Genomic DNA, 23,966 nt, shown 5'->3' with positions numbered 1-23,966 from the left:
GCGAGTGCATACCACGTACCCATGTCAGTAGGGTTAACTTGGAAGAGCCGAAAGGCTAGTAAAGAACACCATGTATGCCTCTCTCCCTCCCCTACTACTAAATGTTTGTTCTAAACTCTCAGATAAAATGAAAATGATATAAAGGGTCCAGGTTAAGATATTCCAGGATGCTCTGCTTTTCTGAATTTTCTTTTAAATGTGTTCCGGGATATATGACCAGGATGCTACTGATGGGTTAAGAATTATGAGACCTCTTGTTGTTCCACATTTTGGGGACAAACAGCTTTCTATCAAGGTGGCAAGTAGGAGGCCTGCAGGCCAGACTTGGACTCTATATAAGTTTGATATACTAGATATTGGCTCAGGTTGTGTTTTATCATTTTTGGAATTAGATCAACACATTAAAAAAAAAGAAAAAATAAAAAAGGATTCTGAGCTGTCTCCTTTAGATGGCTCATGTACTCTCTAGTCTGCCATGGTTCCCAGCACCCCCGGCACTGAGGCTTGTCTGCTTCTCTTCCTCACATTTCTGAACACGGCCTATCTGGCCCTACAGGTTTTTGAGTTTGTGAGTTCTGCTCTAAACCATGCTGGGGTTGCTGCTACTGTCCTTGGTCATGTCACCATAGTTACCTGTCTGGAGTTTAGAGGAGACTTAGAAAGGTCTGAATAATTGGTGGGAAATAAGGATGTATGTCAACCCCCCTGGGGAAAACTTGACAACTTATCACCTGCCAGGAGGATGGCATGAGTGATGAGAGCAAAACAATGAATTGCTTTTCCTTCCTAGTGCCTTTTTGTTTGGCGTCCATGGAGGTCTGTGCTTTAAGAAAGCTTCCCTTAGCCTAGACCTTGCTTCACTGAGGAATAAGCTTGTCAGGTGAGATGTGCCACTGAGCTGAGGGAGGACTGGGAAAGATTGGCAGGCAAGAAAACAGCGAGACTGCCTGTGACTCTGTGAAAAAGAGAGGACATGCAGGAGAGACAGAGCAGTGGGTGGTGAACAAAATGGAGCACTGTCGGGGAAGAGTGGCATCATTATAGATCAAAGCAATGAGAGGCTGGGTACCGCTACTGTGATCTTTATATCAGCAAAATGTCCTAGAGACACAGTGCAGGTGCAGTGGCTTCTGGCATGAAAGTAAAGAGAGGAAAGACTACTGAGGGTCAAGTTAATGTAATGGTGTAGAGGGAGAGAAGACAATGAATTGTAAAGATAAAATAGAAATGCTAGCCTAAAGAGACTCTTGGGAAATCTTTAAGGTTGGAGAGTGAGCTGAGAATTCAGGACCAGCCCTACAGAAAGGCTTTATACATTAGTGGTCAGGGGTGTGTGGTCTAGAATCAGATCCATATGGGCTTTGCAATTAATTGTCTAGATGATCCTGGGCAAGTTTTTAACCTCTGAATTTCCTTATCTGTAACATGGGGATAGGATAAATAGTACTTACTTCATAAGGTTGTATTAAGTGACTGAACACTTCTTAAGTGCTTGGTCCAGGTTCTAATAAATGTTAGTGGCCATGATTATTATTATTTTATTTTATTACCATTAATAGTAGTAGGAAGGCACCAACATGTGTGTGTTGTGTTTATGGTCATCACCACCCTACTTCTTTATGTTTAAGTTCCCATGTGTCAAGAAGCCGTTGTTACATTGCAAATTTGACTTGGATGATTTATTAGCAGCAATGAACAAATTTCAAAGGAATGGGCAGAGGTTTCAGGAGAAGTTCAGACTGCCTGGATCTGGTTAGGACTCTCCCTTGGTGGCTTTGAGAAGTGTGAAGGCAGCATGAGAAGGAAAGGATGGTCACCAAGCCACACCCACCACATAAGCTGGTCTGAATTCAGTGTAGTATAGCCACACTCAAATCAGTCTTAGAGTTGCTGTAGGCCATGCGCATGTTAAAGTTTTCATTATAGCATAAAGACAAGTCCTATCTTAAAAGCTCTGGCAGGGCTGGGCTAGGAGAGTGCTCCCATGTGCATGTGAGCTGGTGTCTGTTTGGGATCAAGGTGGAGGCTCGTGGAAGAAACTTCTTTTTTATTTTTTTGGATCAGAAGAAGCAGCTGCCTGCAACTGGTGGTCTCACATCACGGGGTACTGCCCAGTCTGCCTAAATGAGGCCCTTCTCAGCCCAGAACTTATTAAAAGAAGGCAGCTGCCACAGAAATCAGATATTGGTTCTAGTGACAATCAGTCTTTGCATCTCAAAGGAATACAATGAATTGCTTTTCCTTCCCAGTGCTTTCTTGTTTGGCTTCCATGAAGGTCTGTGTTTATAGAAGAACTTGGGTCTAATTGTTGCAGACAGATGCCTGTGTTCTTTTAGCTGAGCCAGATGGGCAACAGGAGGAGGTAGTGAGGGTGGTTATGAGGGAGGAGGTGACATTTGTAAATATGTCAAGAGACAATGAAAATTCACTGAAAATGCATCAGAACCTTTTAAATGAGAAGGTGAAATGATTTTGTAAATAATGTGCAGGTCTGTGAAGACACTAATAGTGTTAGTGAGGGTACAGATTCTCGAGCATCTGTGGTTATAGTGGATAAAAATTAGGTATAGAGAATAATTATTTTTAATGTCTGCCCATATAACATGTTTTACAGGAGCTGCTAACAATCTGCAAAATTAACTGTCACCTTTTCACTTTCTTTCATAAACAACAAAGAGACCAAGTAGAGGCAGCATAAGGAAGAAAGAAGAGTTATAAACAACCTGGGATGATCTACTGCCTTGCTCAGTAGTCGCCAAAGAACCCAGAATTGGTGTGAGCAACAGTTCCTTGGCCAGATGCTTCTCTGGGGCTGATGCACACTTAGACATGCTCTCTCATCAATCCCTCAAGGCTACAGCAAGCTCTCAAGTGTCAAGCTCTAACTTAGCTAAGCCCAAATTCCTTGTCACCACCCCAAACCTCAATTAACGACAATGCTGCCTCCTGGCACCTTACCCCTTTGTCCAGTGGAACCTTCACATCCATAGAGAGAGAACCTGTTTCCCCATTGATCATGGCTGTTCTCAGCTTTAAGAAGAAAGATAATGGAATTAGTTTCTTGACTCATAACTGGAGTATGGAGCTTTACTGACCAGACTGGAGGTGATTCATAGGAACACTTTTGGTTTTTCCCCTTTTCTTCTGAACAGGATATGAGAGGTAGTAGAGACCTGATTCTAGGGTCCATTTAGCTTATAGTTCTGGAAATTCACTAAAATAATGTTCCAAAGTGGACTGATCTATGAGGGACCATAGCATCATATTAAAGACACACAATTTCCTCTAGGATGGGCTATTGATACCAAAAGCCAGACTAAAATGTCACTAGACCTTCAACTCATGCAACCTCAATAATCCTTGTGATTCAGGAAGATAGTGATGTATTTTTATAGCTGTTTAAAGAATTGCCCATTATAAGAATTTTCTGATTTGGGCTTGGAAAGGCTCCGCAACCTCAGAGCTTCCGGCCACGCAGCTGGCTTGTGTATTGGCTGTAGAGTAACGCCAGCTCCTCCTCCTCCTCCCACTTCCCCACTCACGGTCTCAGCTTGGTCTTCCCACTCCACTTCAGAAAGATCCACGCTGTTGTAGTTAGGTTTGGGTTTCAGTTTCTTAGCCTCTCTGTACTACAGCGGGCAGGTCAGGGAGAAAAACATGAGGTTAACGTAAGGCCCTGCTCATGTTTCATCGCTTCTATAAAGCCGATTGGGTGCACTTATGAGATCAAAAAATCACAGGGGTTCCTTAAGGTTATCTGGGCCAACTTTTAACCCAATGCAGAGCTTCCCTGTCAACAGTTGTGACAGATGGTCTCATGGCCTCTGAGTGAATATTTCTCTTTTTGAGTCAGCTTGTCATAATCTTGGATAGCTCTGAATGTTAGAAAGTTCTTCCTCATACAGAGCAGAAATCTGCCTCATTGTAACTTTTACACTTCGGTCTTAATTCTTTCCCTGGAGCTACATAGACTCCCTTCCTTTGGACAACCCTTGAGGTTTCTGAAGGTGCTTCTCACTCCTGAGCCTTCACTTCACTAGGCTAAATATTCCTAATTTGCAAATGCCTCAACTCCCTCTGAATATGCTCTACTTTGTCAGTGCCACTCCCAAAATAGAGTGCCCAGGACAAAAGTCAAAATTTCAGATGGTGTCTGACCACTCTGGTGTGTGGACCAAATATCTCATTGCTCTGATTGCTGCCTCTGGTTCTGCTGGACTTTCAGGACAGTTACACTGCTCTGACAGCACAAATAGAGATGTCAGTCCATTAAATCCCTTGGGCCTTCCTTGCATAATACACTGTTAAATTACATCTTTATAATCTTATGCTTGAGCTCTGGGTATTTTACAGGAATTTTTATGCATTCCTAATACACTTCATCTTGTTTGCTTTAGCCCATTGTTTTAGAAAACTACTTTCTGAATACTAATTTTTTTCACTTAATGTATTAACCATACCTTCCAGACTTTGTGGCATCTGCCTTCTGTGTTTTCATCTTGTTGATAGATTTTGAGAATGGAACAGAGCCAAGGACAGATAGATTCTACAGTGCTGAATAAAGAGTTCTTTCCAGCTTGACACAGAACCATTAATCAACGCTCTTCGAATGTTATTATTTTCTGTCCATGGTTTCTCTCTGTCTCTCTCTGCCTCTGTTTCTATCTCTCTCTTTCTCCCTCTTTCTCCCTCTCTCTGTCCAAGAAGTTATCTGCTATTAGGTCTATACCACTTCCCAGGTTTCAGCCCTGGCTGGTTTGGCTCAGTGGATTGAGAATCGGCCTGCGAGCTAAGTGTCGCTGGTTTGATCTTCCAGTCAGGGCACATCAGAGAAGGAAAACTCTGACTCCAAAAAACCTCCGCTGCCTTGCGGCATACCTCTTCAGGGGAAAGGCTAAGGGAGTAAACCCCGACAGAAAATCCGGAGCCGGAGTCCCTAAGGCGGTTTGACGTTGTAGTCAACACCGGCAACTCCTGCGGCGCACCTGAAGCCAAGCTGTATTGACTCCGTCTTTCCCTTGGACCCTTCAGCTGCGAAGAGAGGGGGGGTCTGCTGCATGGGCAACAGCAGACCCTCCATATCACCCTGCCCAGGCTCTGTAGCTTCAGCTTCACTGGAGAGGACACTCCAGCGTCATCGCAAGATGTCGATTCAACGCGGGAGGAGACAGATACCGTGTCACTCCCGAGTCGGACTGCACAGCCATTCTCGGCGGTGCAGATAGACTCTTAAGAAGCTACACCATCGTCTCTCGAGACGGACAGCTGCCGACGACTTCCCAGGTTTAATTTAGTAATAGATCAAATGAAGAAAGACAATAGACTTCAGTTAATATGATGGCATAGGTGAATGTGGTACTCACAACCTCCCACAACCACATCAAAATTACAACTAAACTACAGAACAACCATCATTCAGAATCACCTGAAATCTAGCTGACTAGAAATCCTACATCTAGGGATTTAAAGAAGAAGCTACATCAAGACTGGTAGGAGGAACAGAGATGCAAAATGGCCTGGTCCCTCAGACACACATAGCAGATAAAAATCAGTAGGGCTATCTTGGCTGGATAGGTTCCCCCTGAGGAGTGAGGGGTTCCAGCATCACAACGGCTCCCAAGCTCAGGGTTCCAGTCCTGGGAAGAGAAGTTCCCATAACTACTGGCTGTAAAAACTGATGGGAATTGAGACTGAGTGAAACAGAGTGTGTCTGGAGTCTCAGGCAGTTCCTTGTAAAGGGCAGGCACACAGACTTACTCTGACTCTCTCCTTCCAAGCTTCACTACTTAGATAGCAGCTCAAAAGGTACCAAGGACATACAGAGAAGAACTGAAGTGTCTGGCATCAGAATGAGAGCTGGAGGGGCAGCTTTCTCCCAGACAGAAGTGCTAACAGAGGGTAATTTTAAAAATGACCCCTCCACCCACAGAGCCTGCAGGTGGGCACCATATCTGATACTCCATCAACCTGGCTTAACATTGTTTGTCCACCCTAATGATTCCCTGAGACTCCACTTCACCAAACTTTCAGGCCCATCCAAGCAGTTTCCAGTGGGTTTTGCATAAGAATGGCCTGTCTTGTTTCACACTCAGGCTTTACTAAAACCTCTCAAAACAAGCAGCATCTGGTCTCAGCAAACCCCGTACTACTCACTAAGTAGCCCTAGGCCTGGCACTACCAGCAGCCAGCCTTGGTTCACAGCACGGTCTCTCCTGAGCACCTCTAAGCCCAGCACAAGTAGTAACCATCTGCAAATCACTTTTTAGCTCAAGCTGGGTAGCACTGGGCAGAACACAGGCAGCAGCTGACCTTGGCCTGTGCCTCCTGGGACATCCCAGAGCCAGTGCACCTGGTGGACAACCTCAGACTATGTTAAAGCACCACCCAACCACCTCCACAACAACACGCTCAAGGAGCAGTCCCACAGGCACCAGAGCCCTCCTGAAGTGAGTTCTGCTCCAGGGGGTGAGCTCTGGTACAGCTGATTCTTCAGAGTGGTTGGTGGTTACAGCCAGTCCTTGTAGCTGATCAGCCTGGGAGTAACCCCCTCCCATTGACATGCCAAATAGCAATCAAGGCTCTAGTACAACTGGAGTGTGTACACAGCACATGGAGCAGAGGGTGTAGTACCTGGAGTGCACAGCTTAGGTGATTGGGAAGGCTGTACCACTTCCTACAGGATACCTAGTACATAAGACCACTCTACCAAGATCAGGAGATGTAGCCACTCTACTGAATACATAGAAACAAACACAGAGAGGCTGGAAAAATGAGGAGCCAAAGAAGCATGGCCCAAGTAAAAGAACAGAACAAACTCCTGAAAAAGAACTAAACAAAATGGAGCCCAGCAATCTATCAGCTATAGAGTTCAAAACACTGGTTATAAGGATGATCAATGAATTTAGGGGGAACGTAGTTGAACTTAGAGAGAACTTCAACAGTGTAAAAAAGGACATGGAGACCATGAAAAAGAACCAGTCAAAAATGAAGGATATACTAACTGAAATTTAGAATAATTTACAGGGGATCAACAGTGGAGTAGATGAAGCTGAGAATAAAATCAGAAATTTGGAATATAAGGAAGCAAAAAATACTGAATTAGAACAACAAAAATGAAAAAATCTATAAAAATCAATACAGCGTAAGGGGCCTCTGGGACAACTCCAAGCACTCCAACATTTGCATCAAGGGGATTGATGGAAGGAGAAAAGAGAGTAAGAAATTAAAAGCCTATTTGAAAAATGACAGAAAACTTTCCTAACTTGATGAAGGAAATAGACATACAAGTCCAGGAAGTGTAGAGAGTCCCAAACAAGATTAACCAAAAGAGACACACAGCAAGACACATCATAATTAAAATGCAAAGTTTTAAGACAAAGAGAGAATCTGAAAAGCAGCAAGAGAAAAGCAGTCAGTTACCTACAAGGGAGCCCCTGTAAGACTGTCAGCTAATTTCCCAACAGAATCTTTGTAGGCCAAGAAGAATTGGCAAGAAATATTCAAAGTGACAAAAAGCAATGACCTACAACCAAGATTACCCAGCAAAGCTATCATTTAGAATCAAAGGACAGATAAGGAGCTCCCCAGACAAGAAAAAGCTAAAGGAGTTTATCACCACTAAATCAGTATCACATGAAATGTTAAAGGATCTTCTTTAAGGAGAATGGGAAAAAATTAAAAATATGAACAATAAAATGACAATAAACACATATGTCTCAAAAAATGAATCTAAACAAACAAAATAAATGATCAGGAACAGACTCATAGATACAGAGAACATTTGACAGTTGCCAGATGGGAGGGTAGTTGGGAGACGGATGAAAAAGATGAAGGGATTAAAAAGTACAAATTCATTGTTACAGCATAGTCATGGGGATGTAAAGTACAGAATAGAGAATAAAGTACATAGAGAATATTGTCAGTAATATTCTAATAACTATTCATGGTGTCAAATGGGTACTAGATTTATTGGGATAATCACTTAGTAAGTTATATAATGTAACCAGGGTACACACCTGAAACTAATATAATATTGTATGTTAACCGTAATGGAAAAATAAAAATGATTTAAATTAAAAAAGGAAGAAAACAGTTTCTCATTAGGGTAAGTTAAGAATTAATAAGAGGGTTTATTTTTAGCAGAATGAGGCCCCTCTGTAGATGCTTGAGTGGTTGAAGTCTCCTATCACCGAGCGTCTTGCTTCTGCCAGTTTTTCTTTTTTCAAGAAAACCTTACCCTTACTTCTTGCCTATGCAGGAGATCTGTAGTAAAACTGCCACAACAATATCTCTCTTTCATTCTCCTCTTTTACTCATTACCATTGTGTGGATGATGTTCTCTTCTTGGCCTTATGGATGTCTACACTCATGACAAACAGCACTGCCTTGCTGTCTTTGACATTGAATCTGCTTCTTTTGAGTAAGCTGCAACATTCTTCATTTATTGCCATTTCCTAATTCCTGATGATACCTGAAAGAATAACTTCAGCTTCTCATTTTAGTATTAGTATGACTGATACTAATTGGTATTAGTCATACTAATTAACTGATGTAGAAAGATTTCAGGCCTAAAGTGTGGTTCTTGACCCTCTTTCGAGCATACTAAGCATACCCTCAATTTTAAAAAACACAACTATTGTTCTCTTTAATACTTATCATGAATCAATAGTATTTTCCTTAGGGATTTCATGAAGTTGGCTTTACCGTATCTTTTGTTATATAATAATGTTCTCCATGGTGTTATTCTCTAATTGTTTCATTTATGTAAGTTTATTTGTGCATGGTCTGTTCTTAATTAGACTATAAACTTCTGTTTATAGCATTTTTAGAATACTATATAAGGTTAGGCCTTTTGTTTGTCTCGATCACATAGGTGGTAATAGATGAATTTCTGACCAATTCCCCTTCATTCTACAAGTTAGCTTTAAGATCAGCACATTTATTATTTCCTTAGTAAGCTATTTGTTGGCATTGGGGCTGCCTCTTACAGAACCCACTGGTATAGGTCAGTGACCCATTATGGGTCCATATGCTTGCCCAGCAGAGTCTGAATTGGGAAAACAGAGTGGTTTCCAGTGTGTCCTGATCTCTATCTACTCTGAACCTCTATAGTTTGCCTTAAATAGCTCAATCAGTTGCCTTATGAACACTCAGTAATCATCTGAACCAATGGAATGGAATGTAGCTTAGAATGATCTCTCCAAATGGCACCTGAGGCAGATGAGCACCTTAGCAAATTCTCAGAAAGGTGCTCTGCTAGTTATTGTCCTCAGCTGCCACTCCAATTCAGTATAAGACTGGCAGAGTGGAAGGGGTTAATATTCTTCTAGGACTCTAACTCCACTTCCCTTAAGGCCCCCAACAGTCACACTGAGAGGTGAGGTGGTTATTGCCATGGACAGTGGCCAAGTGCCATGACCAGAAGTAGAGCAGCAGGAAGCCCCTAGCCCCAGAGGCAGAACTTTTAGATAAAATGATGGAAGTCTGCTCTTGGCCATCTGTTGCTCAGCTGAATGCATGTGAAAATGCCCCCAGTTCCTTTATCAGGATGGTGGGAGCTAGGAAGGAGGCAGAAGCACTTGGGAACACATCCCAAGACAAACTCAGGGGAGCCTTCTCACAAGACAGCTCCTCTGACATTTTTATCATTAACATTCACATTCCTTTGGATCTGCCGATACCACTGTCAGACTCCAAGAGGGAGTGTGGAGCTTCTGAGGCAGGGATGCAGCATGAGCGGCTGTGTCCTACAGGGAAAACTGCACACTTCATCCCATGCTCTCTGGATTCTTCATCAATCAGTTCATGTAGTTTTTTGCCTCATCTCTTCTGCTAGGTAATAAACAATTTGAAAACAGGACCATGACTTAATTTTTTTTTCTCATACTACCCAGTGGGTTCCTAGATGGAGCTCAGCATGTGTTCATTGTTTTAATTGTTTTTTATGAAGTACCCCAAATCACATAGGCTTAAATCCTAAGACAAGTAAGTGCTGTACCTACCAGGGGTCGGAGGTCAGGATGTGAGAGGATGTAGCCATTGTTAGTGTTCAAAAAGGCATAGCCATGCACTCCAAGCTACAAAGACAGGAAATGAAGGACATCAGAGTTGTTGTTTGTGTTGGGGAACTGAGGTTGAGGAGGGGTTGGGGCTACAGGATGGTTAAAGATGGCAGCGCACTGCAGTGAGGTTTTCAGATAAGAAATAACTGAGCCAGTGCTGTGCTTCCAGCCATTAATTTTGAATTCCTTTCCTAATTCTCCTGCTTAGAGCAGCCATAACATGGTCTCATTGCCTGGCCCCTTTCCCACCATATGCTCTAGGTGCCTTGATGACAATCGATTGTACTTGTTCCCAAAACAGGACTCTATGGCCTGAAGGAGCAGATTGAGAAACTGAGGCACCAGAAAGGAAAAGCACTTGCTCTGGGCCACAGAGCCAGTCAGATCTGGTGGCAACAAAAGGCCTCAGGTGTTCAAGCCACTGTTCCCAAGCTCAATGCCTACACTTCTCCGGGGGCGGGACAGCAGGGCCCCATCTCAGCTCTGGGCCTGGTTGTGTTGTCTGCAGAGAGGCTCCTGAGCCTGGTGGGGCAGTTACTGGGGAGCCTGTGACCCTGACTCAGGGACCTGACCCAGGCTCACCTTGTACCGGGGTGCCAGCTTCATCAGCTCTCTCAGGGCCACATCAGAGCCCACCACCCCTAGGAGAATGCCATGCGACCGCTGGAAAGACAGACAGGGTCAGGGGGAGATCTGGCTTCCCTGAATGCAGTGCCAGGCTTGACCTCAGCCTTCCTAGACCCTGGGAGAGGAAGCCCCTCAGGTCGCATGTGACCCTTCCTCTGCAGTTAGATTCTAGGCTTGGCTTCCTGGAATAGAATCAAGAACCTAGCAGGGAGGGCCTAGGAGGAATCTCAACTGCTAGGAAGATTAATGTCCAGCATTAACATTTAAGCTGTAGTATTTAAATGAAATACAAAGTTGAATGAAATATTCACCTTCATAGCAGAAGCTGAAGGATTGGGATCCCAGGGACCCTAATCTATGGTCCAAAACATACAATGCTCATAAGGAAACATTTCCTGACCAGATGGAGAATGGAAGACTCTAAAAATTCCTTCACCAGAGGCCTTTACGAACAAGTTACAGCCTGCCCAAACTGGGGGGTAAGTGTGGTTTTGCAGAAGGCTGGCAGGCAACCCTGTTAGTCCTATATCCCAAAGGCACTGGTTCCAGGTGCAGGGCAGTGGGACAGCCCCAAGCTGGCTGAGCAGAATCGCTGGGGAGTTTTGGGAAGTCCAGACCAAACCCTAGCCCTCATGCCCTACCCCCTCTTGACCAAGAGATTCTGATGTAGCTGGTTGGGCACAGGGCCTTGAATCTACATTTATGGCTCTCCCAAGGTGGCTGTGATGCCCAGCCAAGCCAAGAACCATTGGTCTAAAGATGCCAGTGGTGGCCCTAAGTTCTAGTCCCTGCTGCAGCTTCTCGGGGAGTGGCCACTCACCGTTTCATTCTTTTTGCTGAACACTGGCATGGCCACTGTGGTGAGGAGCATCAGGCTCTGTGCCTGTGAGGTGAAGAGCTGCCAGGGAAGAAAGAGCAAAGGACCCAGGGCTCAGAGTCCACAATGCGGAGGACCCACCATCACCAACGTCAACTACTATGTCACCTTCCAATGGGAGGAAGCAATCCCAAGGGGTTTCCCTTCTCTGCAAAGGGAGAGTTGGCAGAAGTGCTGGAGGAGAGAGGTGGGCTAGAGAGATGGACCAGGATGACGTCACTTAGCAAGGGAAGTTCTGAGCCAGGGCGAGTCTCTGAATCCTGGAACCCACAGCGCAGCTCCCAAACATGCTCTGAGCCTTCTTGTCTCAGATGAGCATGAACCCATGGAACAGGCCCGTCCTGGGCATGCCCAGAAACAAAGAGGTTAGCACAGCCAGAGCTCTTCCCAAAATCTCTGTTATAGGCCTAAGGTTGGCACAAGCTACAGCCCAGACCAGTTAAGAGGGAAAAGGATAGCGATGTAGAGACACCGGCAAACACAAGCTCTTGGTGAGGGGTCACAGCTGGCTGTGGTGTGGCTGTAGTAGCCTCCGGGCACCACACCACCCCCTCCACAAACAGGATGAGCCCGTAGCCACTTCCCCACTCAGAACGCCTGAGCCACATCCTCCCCAGCCTCCGAGATGGCCCTCCTCCTGACTCCTCATCTCACTGTGCTGGCTCTCCCCGTCCCCTCGGAAGGGGCTCTGCACGTGCGCCCCACTTCACCATGAAGATATACCCTGAGAAGTAGTGTGTGCGGGTGTGTCTGATAAGTCTGACCTCCCTCAGGATCCACTAAAGGAGGGTGCCCAGCCATGGAGGTCTACAGTAGACCTTGGAGAATGAAGAACTTTTAACCAAGTCCCCTTCCCCTTCCTCATCTGATTTTTCAGCTTAGAGTTTGGAAGTTAGGTTTTCTAAAAGTGAGTGGCTTCTGTTGACTAGAGTTCCACTCTCCACTTGGAACAAGAGGATCATAGGGATTGCCAAGGGGATTGCCCTAGTGACCATGGATCTCCTCATTGGCTCTGGGCTGCCCATCTCTCTTACATGAGGAAGAAATACACTTTTATTTAAGCTTCTATTTCCAGGCCTCTCTTAATGCCAGTCTGATGCATCATCATTGAAGCAGGTATCTGTGATGGGATTTGAGAGGTGCCAGAAGGTCCCTGCTCCTCCAATATCTCATCTCACATGTTACCTTTGATACCTCTTTCTTTGTGTGAGTCATTGCTGCCTACAGGCAGGGGCTGGGAAAGGGGACACTTGATGAAGCTATGGAATCTTCAATTACTGGTTGGACTCTTTTTTTAAAAGAAGAGATAGATGGGAGAGAGGACAATGAAGGAGGTGAGGACATTGGGAAGGAGGGAGGAACAAGTTTAGAGCAGAGGGGTTTTGTCCATAAAGGGCCGCCTTGGACAGGTCTTCTCACAGTGTTTCTGGGCCTCTGGGGCTGCACTCAGGCGGTGGGTCTGCTGGTGGGTGAGAGTGCTCACCCCCTTCATGTTTCCCAAGGATGCAATTGCTCTCCCCATTCCTCATCCAGTAAGTCACCTCTTATGACCTGGGGCCCCTAACTCTGAAGGAGGTCAGAGCCTCACCTTGCTGTCCATGTAGGTTTCAGTCCAGATGATGTCGTGGTCATGGTTGATGACCATGGGACGGCTAAGCACATGCAGGTACTCCATCACGTTCTCCTGGGCGTCGGCCAGCGTGGAGATCTGCGTGTAGTAGCCTGGGGGAGGGGACAGGCCATGTGGTTGTGGAAGTACGGGTGCTGCACATGGAACACCTCTGCAGGGCCCACATACTCTCCCCAGCTGCTGACGATGCATGGCTGGGACACTGGGAGCTGCTCTGGGCCACAGGGAACTGCTTTCTCCAAGGTTGTCCCTTCCCCAGAGAGCAGCCGGGGCCAGTGGTGTCGATGGGGATTCAAAAGCCCAGCCTCTGGCTCGACTTGGGAGAACTGTGAAGGGCCCTCCCAGCTCCAAAGCTGCCACAGGAGCTGCAGGGCCCCAACTGCAGGGCCCCTTTGGGCTGCCTCTCCCTTTCGCCATGCTGCTCTCCTCCCATCCTTGCAAGGGTATCTCCCTTCTGCATGCAATTCTGTCCCAGGGTCTGTTTTCAGGGACCCCAGTCTAAGACAGCTGCCACAATCCCCCACCTCCTCCTTCCTCTGACCGCTGTCCTTCCTCAGTTATGGAGAGGGGTGCCATAGCCTCTTCACTGTAGCCACTGGGATATTTCAAAGAGCAAATGGTCTATAACGCAATGAACAATTGAGCATATATTTACCTCTCTGGTCTGATTGCTCATCACCTGCCACAAAACATTCACTTGGCTTTCTGGTAAAGTAGAACAGCTCTTAGTTCCCAGCATGCCTCTTGTCTCAAACCCTTTAAACATATTGTTCTCTCTGTCTGGAATACTCTTCCCTGCTCTCTGTGTCTGACCATCTCCTACCAGTCATTTATGTCTCAGCTTAGACACCCTTTCCTTCACAAAGCCTTCCTGCCACATCCATCACTCCCCCTAGCTCCCTGTACAGCCTGTGTTGCACCCCCGCCCTGACAGTGTATTTAAGATGAAGATGATATCATCACTGATGCTTCACTCCTTTGTCTACCAAGCTGGTCAGTAGCAAAGAGCAAGCCTGAACCCATCTTCACCACAATTTGAAAAGTTTGCCAAGTATATAGTAGGTGCTCGATAAATTTTGGTTGAAACAAACCAGGTCCAAACCTGAGGCCTAGGTCTTGGGTTTTAGCCAGAGATCGATGAGGACTGTTTGCACACAAAACATTATTCTAAAATAAATAATGACCCTCTGTATTTTGTTTGGGAGCAGAATCAGAGTAAATGGGCTTAATTTGCATAAGAAGAATGGAGGCTCAATGCAAGAGACAAGTTACATTGTGATGTCAATCCTACTTCTACCTCACTCTGTCCATACTGTGGTTTCTATGAGGCTTTATTTGAAGAGAGTTTCCTCAAACACTGGAGAGATGACCTCTAAGCTTCATTTTGGGTGACTATGAGTCCCTGAAGGGGTAATCAAGCATTCACTCAAGGCTTTATGAAGCAATCTGCATTTTTGTCTTGCAGAAGGCGGTGCAGGTACTGTCATATTGACACAGCACCACTCCCCTGCAAGGAACTGTTGCTCAGCACTTCCGGTGACGAGGTAATGCTGGCCCCCTGTGCTCAGGTACAGGCTGCAAGGTGCTCTACCCACCTACCCTTGTTGTTGCACGCGATCCACTTCATGCGGTCCGCAAAAGTGACTTCTCTCCCAATAAGGTAAGTGAAAACTCGAACCTGTTTCCACAGGACACAGACAGACTCAGCAGCCATAACTCTTGGCGGTGAGTAATGTGAACATAATTTGTGTGGGTCTTTGCCCACTTTGGTTCCTCCATTCTTGCTCCTTTGGATCAGAAAGGACCTGAGGCCCAGGCCACACTGGGACTGGCCAGGGCAGTTTTTGTGTCTCACCACCACACTCTGGTCTCTCACCCGAGTCCACTGTGCCTAGAGTCACCGTAACTTTGGAACATCCATCTGGGAATTTTGAATTTACTAACGGTCTAATGGGTAAACTATTTGAATTGACGGCAGGCCTGGCTTTTCTGGGACATCCCATCATGGCAGTAGAACACTCCCATGGCCCACCCTGCTTTGCCCCTTGCCTGCCACAGGGAGAGTAACCTTGCGGTCTGGCCAGTTGTACTCCTCAAACACAGGCTCGTAACCCTCCACGGCCCCGTCCGAGATCAGCATGATGGCCTGGTTGCAGAGGCTTCCTCGCCTGGCCTCTTGGAACTGTGCAGGGGAGGGGCGGCTCCATGACTACAGGCTAGGAGCTGCCCTCGCCAGCCTCCAGCCCATCCCTCACCCTTCCACTCTCCCTCAGCTTCCTCAGGGGCAGTACCTGCTTCAGGATCTGGAAGGCTTCTCTCAGTGCTTGGTCCACGACCCCTACCCCTTTAACCATCAGCTCATCCACCAGCTGTTTGAAATGCTATTGTGGGTGAGAAACCAGAGGCTTGTCAATGGATCGAGTGGGTCAGGGACTTAATTTCAGAGGCTGTTTAGAGCTGTTTACCCAGAAGGACATGACCATGGGACATATCTCTCCAGCTGATTTTATGACTGGACCCCCACAACAGATGCTTCTCAAATGCCCCAAGATAAACTGAGAATGTGAGCACCTGGGCACAAATCTATCCCCACTACTGGAAGGAAATGCCAATGTGAATTCAACCAGAGTGCGCAAGCCAGTCCAGGCCAATGCCCAGGCTCCCAGGTCCCCAGAAGTCTCAGCATCCCAGCTCTTGCTCCAAGGGTGAGGAGACGGCCAGGGGCTCCAGCGGAAGGCCAGAATTCAGAGGAAGCCACAACCAAATTCCCCAGTTACAGAGGGAAGGATCTCTCCCTTGACCTTTGAAAAGGACTCAATGCAGTGGGTTTGAATTTCTCTTCCTTTTGAGGAAGCTCCTCATGAGAACTGTCATAGTGAAAAGGCCCAGGGGGAGGTACAGGGGAAAACTGAGTGCTTTTCCACAGAGTGAAAAACCAGTCCTGGAGAAGTGACATTTTCCTCAGAAGGGAGGTATCTCCTTGCTCACTATTTGCTGTGATGGGCAGACAGCGTAATCATGGGTACAATTTCCCGGCTGTGTTTGTGTGCGTAACTGCAGACGGGCTTTGCCCCTTTCCAAGTGCCATGGGAATGAGAAAAAGGGGCTGTCAGGCAGCTGCAAAGATGACTCCCACCATTCTAAGCAGAACAGGGGCTCTGAAGCATCAGGCACACACCTGATGTGGGTACTTACCTCACGGTTGTCTTGATCAGCCTGAACAAGGATCCCTTTGAAACAAGGCTCGATGTAATGGATGTAGTCATTGTACTGCAGTTGCAGAGGGCAGAGGGGAGGGGAGAACAGACAAGGTCCGTTTGGAAAGTCAGGGCCCGGTGATGAGGCTCAGGCAATTCACCGGGTGGTCAGGGCTGGGGTCAACCAGGCATCTATGTATATTACCTTGCAGTACCTATGCTACTGGCAATTTTTCAGAGTACAGAGGTGGGGTACATAGAACAGCAGGGCCTTAACTCTAAAAATTCTTAATCAAGTTCATTTTCTCTGGTGTCTGAGTCATGTCTGCCTCCTAGGGCCCACAGAGAACTGCAGGTTACTGAATGAATTCCTCTGGTCTCTGCCACCAAGGCCAGATGGAAGGCCTTCTCTGGGACTCCTGGAGTCCTCCAAAAGCAGAACCCTCCTCAGTGCCTGGGTACAGGGATTAGAAACAGTGCTCCTTTTTCCTTTTGTTCTGCATTTATGAAGAGGGTCCTTCAGCTATCGACAGGCTGAGAGAAGAGCGGGAACCCCCACTCTTATGCAGGGGTGAGACCTGTTCCCATAGCTGTCCTATCTATGCTGCAGGTCAGGATCAAGTGTGGGTTGGTAGCAGAGATGGGGAGCATGGGGTCTGGGAGTAATGTGGGTGGTTAAGTGATGCAGGCCTTGGAGAGCAGCTCAGGGATGAGGGGGCCCTTCTCCCCAGGATGGTCATTTTGAGGTTAGACCATTTTGCCTTGGTATTTCTTTACAAGGTAAGTAAATTTTACTAAAGATAAGCATTTTCAGCCACGTGGCAGGCTGGTGGAGAAAAGTCTTGGATCAGGTAGCCTTCAAAATGGCTCCCCAGGTGGCTGTCAGCTCTGCCTCTGTGGAGGGCTGCGCTGGCCCCCCACTCTCTCATTGTCTTTGAAAGCATTCTCCTAACTTGTCCTGCTTTTCTTCCTGCTCTCTCTCCCCCAAATGTTACTTCTCTGGGGGCAGGCAGGGCTAGGAAGAGTTGCTATGAAAGCATGACCAGGATTTGTTGGTCCCTGTCTAGGTGCCCTACATACCCTCTCCTTCCTCCTGATGTGTCTGGATTTGGGATGAAGAAAGTGGGAGAACTGAGACTGCTGCAAAGCAGGAGCCCAAGGATCACTCATCCTACAGTAGACTGCCGAGGCTGTTCAGTGTTGGGCCCTGGTCAAGAGCACATGGATGGGATAAATTAGGTATTTTCTCAGGGCCAGTGCTTCTTAACTTCTGTTACATCCCACACTTATCTAAATTAATGAACTCTATGGACTGAGAATAATGAACATACACATAATTTCAGAAACTCTGTGGACCTCTTACAGACCATCCCTGGCCTGACCCTCAGTTAGGAGCCCCAACTTCAGAGGAATTATTCTACAGCATGAAGCATCATGTGTTTGTGGGTATAGGTCATTCCAGTGCAGACAGAAGAAAGTTTTTTTAGAACACGCAAGAGCTATTCTAAAACAGGAAGGCACATTTACCGCAATGATATTAACAAAGTCGTTTTCTCCCAGCGTGTCCAAGATGGTGGAGACGGTGTGCTTGGCGATCGTCATCCGTAGCCCCTTCATGCTGCCACTTGTGTCCATCACAATCACTATGTCCTTGGGAGAAGTAGCGGCTTGTATGTACCTTTAGCAGAAAGAAAGGGACAGGTCAACGATGGGAAAATCAGAGCCAGAGCAACGACCCAACCTAGTCTCATTTTTTTCTGTTTGGACTCAATTCAGGTAGGCCCCCATTGACATCAGGTTGTATCATGTTCCATAACCACTTAGCATAGTTCTGAAGCCATTTTGGGGTAACAGTTGGGCATGTGCTCATCTAATGGGCCCGTCAGGCAAAAGAAAGGTCAAGCTCTGCTGGTAACCTTGTCTTCCTTATTTTAGACCAGCCGGGGTCCAAGAGGAGCGGGCAGCAGGAATGGAGAGAACTGGATTCCACCCTCAGATTCTGTTACAAATCTGCCCAGGAGGGGTGTGGAGGGAGAGGAGAGCCTGGCAGAGGGTGGATTTGGAGGCAGCTCAGTGTCCTGCAGGGAGCTGGTGGGCAGGAACGACAAATGTGATCGGTCGGGCAGCAAGGGCAGCCATGGCGAGAAGGAAGGATGACAGCTTTTTCCTCCTCTTGTGTCGGGTTAAGGTTCTACACACCTGAGGCCCTTTGATCAGGGGGCAGAGACTGGAGGAGAAATGGGCAAAACTCAAAGTGTATACTATACGACGGATGCCAGCACCAGAGACCTCCCCACTGGGAGCTCTTACCAGCCACGGTTCCGGCAGTCAAAGGTGATGACTCCATTCTCGTCAGGCGTCCATTTGATGCCTGGGGAAACAAAGGCTGGTTCTTTCACTGGCTCAGTGATACTGCTCCAGAGCCCCAAGCTGGGTGCTGACATCTAGGAATGCCATGACTCCCAGGGAAGGCCAACTGTGGACCCGGGCAACAGGGCCTAGAGCACCCTATAAACTGAGGCAACAGGCAAGAGGGAGGCCAAGCTCGATGGAGGGACACTTACCACACACAGTGCTCAGATTCAGAGTTAGGGTGACTTTCACAGTAGGGCCCCTTTATGTTGTACCTAAAACTCATTTGTGAACTAAGCTTTACATCCAGTTGTGGAAAGGGAAGCTTCAGGAAGGCATGACTTTTAATATCCATTACCATCTGGCAAAAGCTTGGACAGAGAGTCGAGAGAGCCAGGTTCTCTGACTCCTAGTCCACCTTCCTCTGGTCAGGTTGCCTGTTAGTACTCACAATCTTTCCTGTTAGCTGGCTGGGAGAAATGAATTGGCTGCAAGACTATAACTCCTTGAGGTCAGGGGTTCCAAGTACAGGCACACCTTATTTTATTGTCCTTTACTTATGGCATTTCAAAGATGGTGTGTTTTTTACAAAGTGAAGTCAAGGACCTTCACCAGCAAAAAGATTAGGACTCACTCTATTGAGAAACTCATTTTGTTGTGGTGGTCTGGAACCAAACCCGTAGTATCTCCAAGATCTGCCTGTACCTGGTACGATGTCTGCCATAGCACCTAAGAGACTTGGTGCTCAATAAATATTTGCCATATGAGTGAGACAACAATGGAATGAGTATGAGAGATCTTGTCTTTACCCACTAGCAGAGTGCTGGAGTAGATTTTGTCCTATTCATCTAATAAAAAATTTGGATAAATACACACAAAGCAAAAGTAACACTGACATGCTCCACGACAGCATCCCTGTTTAACAAAAACTTGAGTGATTGGCAAAACTGGGTTCACAATAAGAGATTAAAAATAGTAAGTACAATTGTATCATGCTGCGTTTGAGCTAGAGAAAAACCTGTGGCCATATCATGAATGCCTAGAAGTTCTAAGGGCTCTTCCTATTCCACAGCAGTTAGATTTCAGATGAGATACACACTTTGAGGCATTGCTGGTTTGTCAAAGGGAGAAGAAGTTTTCAAGGATTGGATCATACTTCCAAAACCAAATGAATGGGAGTAGAGTTCCAAGGGGGAGAGGCAGGGGCCAGGACAGTGAGCAGCCCTAACCTGGCAGGGGCAGGACAGAGCTATGGGCAGAGCTGTATGGTGGGACACGAGCAGCGTGGCTATGATGTTGACCTGAGGCAGCTGGTGAGCAGTAGGGTTTCCTAAGGCCACATCCCTATAGCGACATGGCTGTTGGGAATTTGACCCTTATAACAATAACAAGGAACAGAAAGTGAGTCTGAGGTTCTGGGCTCTGAACCAGAACCTTAAAAGTGACCTTTGGTGGCCCTGGGTGGAGGTACCCTCAACTTCAAGCAGAAGCAGAAGTCACCTTCTTTAGGGGGAGCTTTCTCAAGCCATTCCTGTGGGATTCCCACAGATGACAAGCAGTATGGCCTTGCAGGAAGAGATTAACAATACACTGGAAACAGGTCCCTATGAGTGAGTGGTAACAGAAGCAAGAACCACCACATGTATCCTTCTAAGGATTACATGTGTTGGAACTACCAAATAAAAAATAAAGGATAGCTATATTGGAAAGATCGCAAGGAAAAATATACAATAAGAAATGATTAGAAACAAAGAAACAGAGTTTTAAATATAGAATTTTTGTAAATGAAAAACATAAGTTAAAAAAATAAAATAAATGTACAGGTAAAGAAAACATTCAGGCATTTGAAGCGTTTATCCATAATTCTGTGGAAGCTAGAAGGAGAAGGTCTCACACATGTCTGACAGGAGACGTAGAAAGAGAAGAGAGAGAGAGCACAAGAAACACCATGGTTACAAAGACAGTGATGGCAAAGGTTCTAGAACTGATAAAAATATGAACCCACAGATCCAGGAAGCATAGTATATCCTAAGCAGGAGAAATAAAAAGATAGCCACTTGTAGACACATAGTAGTGAAGCTGCAGAACTCCAAAGGCAAATAAATAAATAAAGACCCTGAAAGCAACCAGAAAAGCTAGAACATTTACTTTCAAACGAACAACAGTTAAACTAATAGCAGATTTTCTCAACATCAGTAGAAGTCAGAAGGCAGGAGAACAAAATTTTAAGGTCTTGAAAGAAAAGAATAGTTAATTTAGAAAGCATTTCTAGCAGAACTATCACTCAAGAATGAGGATAGGTGTTGTCCGCATCCTTGTCTCATAGCCCGCAGCACTTCGGCGAGTCCTTTTCGCTGATCCCTGTTTGGGCGCCACTTCAGAGGCTTCCCTTCCTGCAGCTTCCTCGGTGCGAATGAAATAACTGACTTAGAAACAAATTGTCTGAGGAGAGAGAAGGGACCAGTCTGGATTTACAACTTAATTTTGGAGAAATCATCTAGAATAACCAACTGAACACTAGCTGGAGAGAAGTCTTATAACCACGGAGAGACAGAAAAGGCTGCTACATCACAACGTGACTGGTAGGGAGTGCGGAGATGCGGAAGGGCTGACTGGGCTCCCATGGGTGGCAGTTGAAGGGACTGAGAAACAGCTCAGCAGCCGGCGGTTCCCCCTGAGAAGGGCAGGGTCTAACCCCCAACTGGGCTTCCCAGCCTACAGCAACAGAGTGGAAAGTAAAATAGTATCCAGCTGAGAAAAGTGAAAAGCCACAGGGTTTCTTGCTAGCTGGAGAAAAACAGTGGGAGAAAAAGAGCTCTTAAGTGGATCACATATGAAAATATTTTGGCCCCCACTTACCCTGGGCTCAAGCAGAGGGAAGGCAAAGAGGACTGGAGACACTTGGGGAGAGTTTGGCATGGTGGTTTTGAGGGAAGAACTGGGGGAGCAGTCGACCGGGTCCCAGTGCTGACTTATCCCCAGTACTGCAGGCAGACCATTCCCCTCAAAGTGGCATCAGCCTGAGGGGAAGCAAAAGCCCTGCCTACAGGAATTATGCTGCCACACCCACGGTCTTTAAGCCTGACAGCTAATCACAGATTGAATAGATTAACAACTAAAGAAGTCAGACAAAGGCAGTAGATCCCTGGAAGTCTCCAACCGGCTGCCTAGGGCCAGACCAGTACATGATCTGATGCCACCAGGGGCAGATATAGGAAGTGCTGATCATTCTAAGAAGCACCAAAAAACAATAGGAGTCACAAAAATGGGGAGACAGAAAAACAACCCCCCATCGAAAGGAAAGGTAGAATCCCCAGAAAGAGTGCTAAATGAAATAATCCCCAGAAAGAGTGCTAAATGAAATAGAGGGGAGCAAACTATCAGATATGGAATTCAAAACATGGATTATGGAGAAGCTCAATGAGCTCAGTGTAAACTACAAAGAACTCCAGAAAAACTACAAGGAACTTACTGAGAATCACACCAGAATGAAAAAGGACATAGAAGCTATCAGTAAGAGCCAGGAAGAAATGAAGAATATGATCTCTGAATTGAAGAACACAGTAGAAGGAATTAAAAGCAGGCTAGAGGAAGCAGAAGATCAGATCAGTGAGCTGGAGGACAATGTAGACAAAAACTCCCAGACAGTGCAACAAAATGGAAAAAGACTGAACAAGACTGAAGAGGTTCTAAGACAGCTGCAGGACAACATGAAACATAATAATATCCATATCATAGGAATTCCAGAAGAAGAAGAAGAAGAAGAGCAAGGGATAGAAAACCTCTTTGAAACACTAATGACAGAAAACTTCCCTAACATGAGGAGAGAAAGAGTCACGCAAGTCCAGGAAGCACAGAGGGTCCCAATGAAGATGAACCCCAACAGGTCCACTTCAAGACACATCATAATTAAAATGGCAACATTGAAAGACAAAGAGAGAATCCTAAAAGCAGCAGGAGAGAAATAACTGATAACATACAAGGGAGCTCCAATAAGGCTATCATCAGATTTCTCAGCAGAAACACTACAAGCCAGAAGGGAATGGCAAAAAATATTTCAAGCAATGAAAAACAAATGCCTACAACCAAGAATACTCTACCCAGCAAGGCTCTCATTCAAAATGGAAGGTGAAATAAGGAGTTTCCAAGACAAAAGAAGTCTAAAAGAATACATCTCCACCAAACCAGCATCGCAAGAGATGCTAAAGGGTCTGCTTTAAGAAGATGAAGAAACAGAGAGAGACAGAGAGGAACACAAGTACAAAGGGGGAAAATGACAATGAATAAGTACTTATCGGTAATAACCTTAAATGTAAATGGATTAAATGCTCCAATCAAAAGACATAGGGTAGCTGAATGGATTAGAAAGCATGACACACATATATGCTGTCTACAAGAGACCCACCTTAGAACAAAAGATCTACACAGACTGAAAGTGAAGGGATGTAAAAAAGTATTTCAAGCAAATGGACCAAAAAAAAAAAAAAAAAAAAAAAAAAAAAAAAGCTGGGGTAGCAATACTTATATCAGACAAAACAGATTTCACAGCAAAGGCAATAAAAAGAGACAAAGAAGGACATTTCATAATACTTAAGGGAAAAATCCATCAAGAAGATATAACTCTTATAAATATATATGCACCCAACTTAGGAGCACCCAAATATGTAAGGAAAATTTTGAAAGACCCCAAGAAATATATAGACAGCAACACACTCATAGTAGGGGACTTTAATACCCCATTGTCAACAATGGACAGATCTTTGAAGCAAAATAAAACACCAAAGATATTGAGGCACTGAACAATACTCTAGATCAAATGGACTTAGTCGATATATATAGAACTTTTCACCCCAAAGAAGCAAAATATACATTCTTCTCAAGTGCACCTGGAACATTTTCAAAGATAGACCACATGGTAGGACACAAAACAAGCCTCAACAAATTTAAGAAAATTGAAATTATATCAAGCATCTTCTCAGATCACAATGGCTTAAAATTGGAAATCAACCTCAAGGAAAAAACTCAAAAACATTCAAACTCATGGAGAATGAATAACATGCTATTAAATAATGAATGGGTTAACAATGACATCAAGGAAGAAATCAAAAAGTTTCTGGAAACTAATGACAATGAACACACAACAACCCAAACCCTATGGGATACAGCGAAAGCAGTCCTGAGAGGAAAGTTCATTGCAATACAGGCCTACCTAAAAAAGCAAG

General features: G+C 45.6%; 1 protein-coding gene across 1 annotated transcript in view; it reads right to left on the bottom strand.

Annotated features, from left to right (window-relative positions):
• Positions 1–23,966, bottom strand: part of CACNA2D4 (calcium voltage-gated channel auxiliary subunit alpha2delta 4) — a 128,541-nt gene that overhangs the window by 86,052 nt on the left and 18,523 nt on the right. The window contains exons 7-18 of the mRNA XM_090275173.1: positions 18,703–18,763; positions 17,920–18,070; positions 16,391–16,465; positions 15,487–15,576; positions 15,264–15,377; positions 14,795–14,873; positions 13,154–13,287; positions 11,509–11,586; positions 10,644–10,724; positions 10,002–10,076; positions 3,543–3,629; positions 2,959–3,030 (exon numbers count right to left, since the gene is read on the bottom strand). Of these exons, the coding sequence (XP_090131299.1) occupies positions 2,959–3,030; positions 3,543–3,629; positions 10,002–10,076; positions 10,644–10,724; positions 11,509–11,586; positions 13,154–13,287; positions 14,795–14,873; positions 15,264–15,377; positions 15,487–15,576; positions 16,391–16,465; positions 17,920–18,070; positions 18,703–18,763 (1,097 nt within the window). The remainder of the gene's footprint in view (positions 1–2,958; positions 3,031–3,542; positions 3,630–10,001; positions 10,077–10,643; positions 10,725–11,508; positions 11,587–13,153; positions 13,288–14,794; positions 14,874–15,263; positions 15,378–15,486; positions 15,577–16,390; positions 16,466–17,919; positions 18,071–18,702; positions 18,764–23,966) is intronic.

The sequence above is a fragment of the Furipterus horrens genome, unplaced genomic scaffold (assembly GCF_987537825.1).
Source record: "Furipterus horrens unplaced genomic scaffold, mFurHor1.1.pri manual_scaffold_4, whole genome shotgun sequence".
Classification (NCBI taxonomy): domain Eukaryota; kingdom Metazoa; phylum Chordata; class Mammalia; order Chiroptera; family Furipteridae; genus Furipterus; species Furipterus horrens.
The sequence above is the reverse complement of the archived record's forward strand: the minus strand, read 5'-3'. Positions and strand labels throughout refer to the sequence as shown.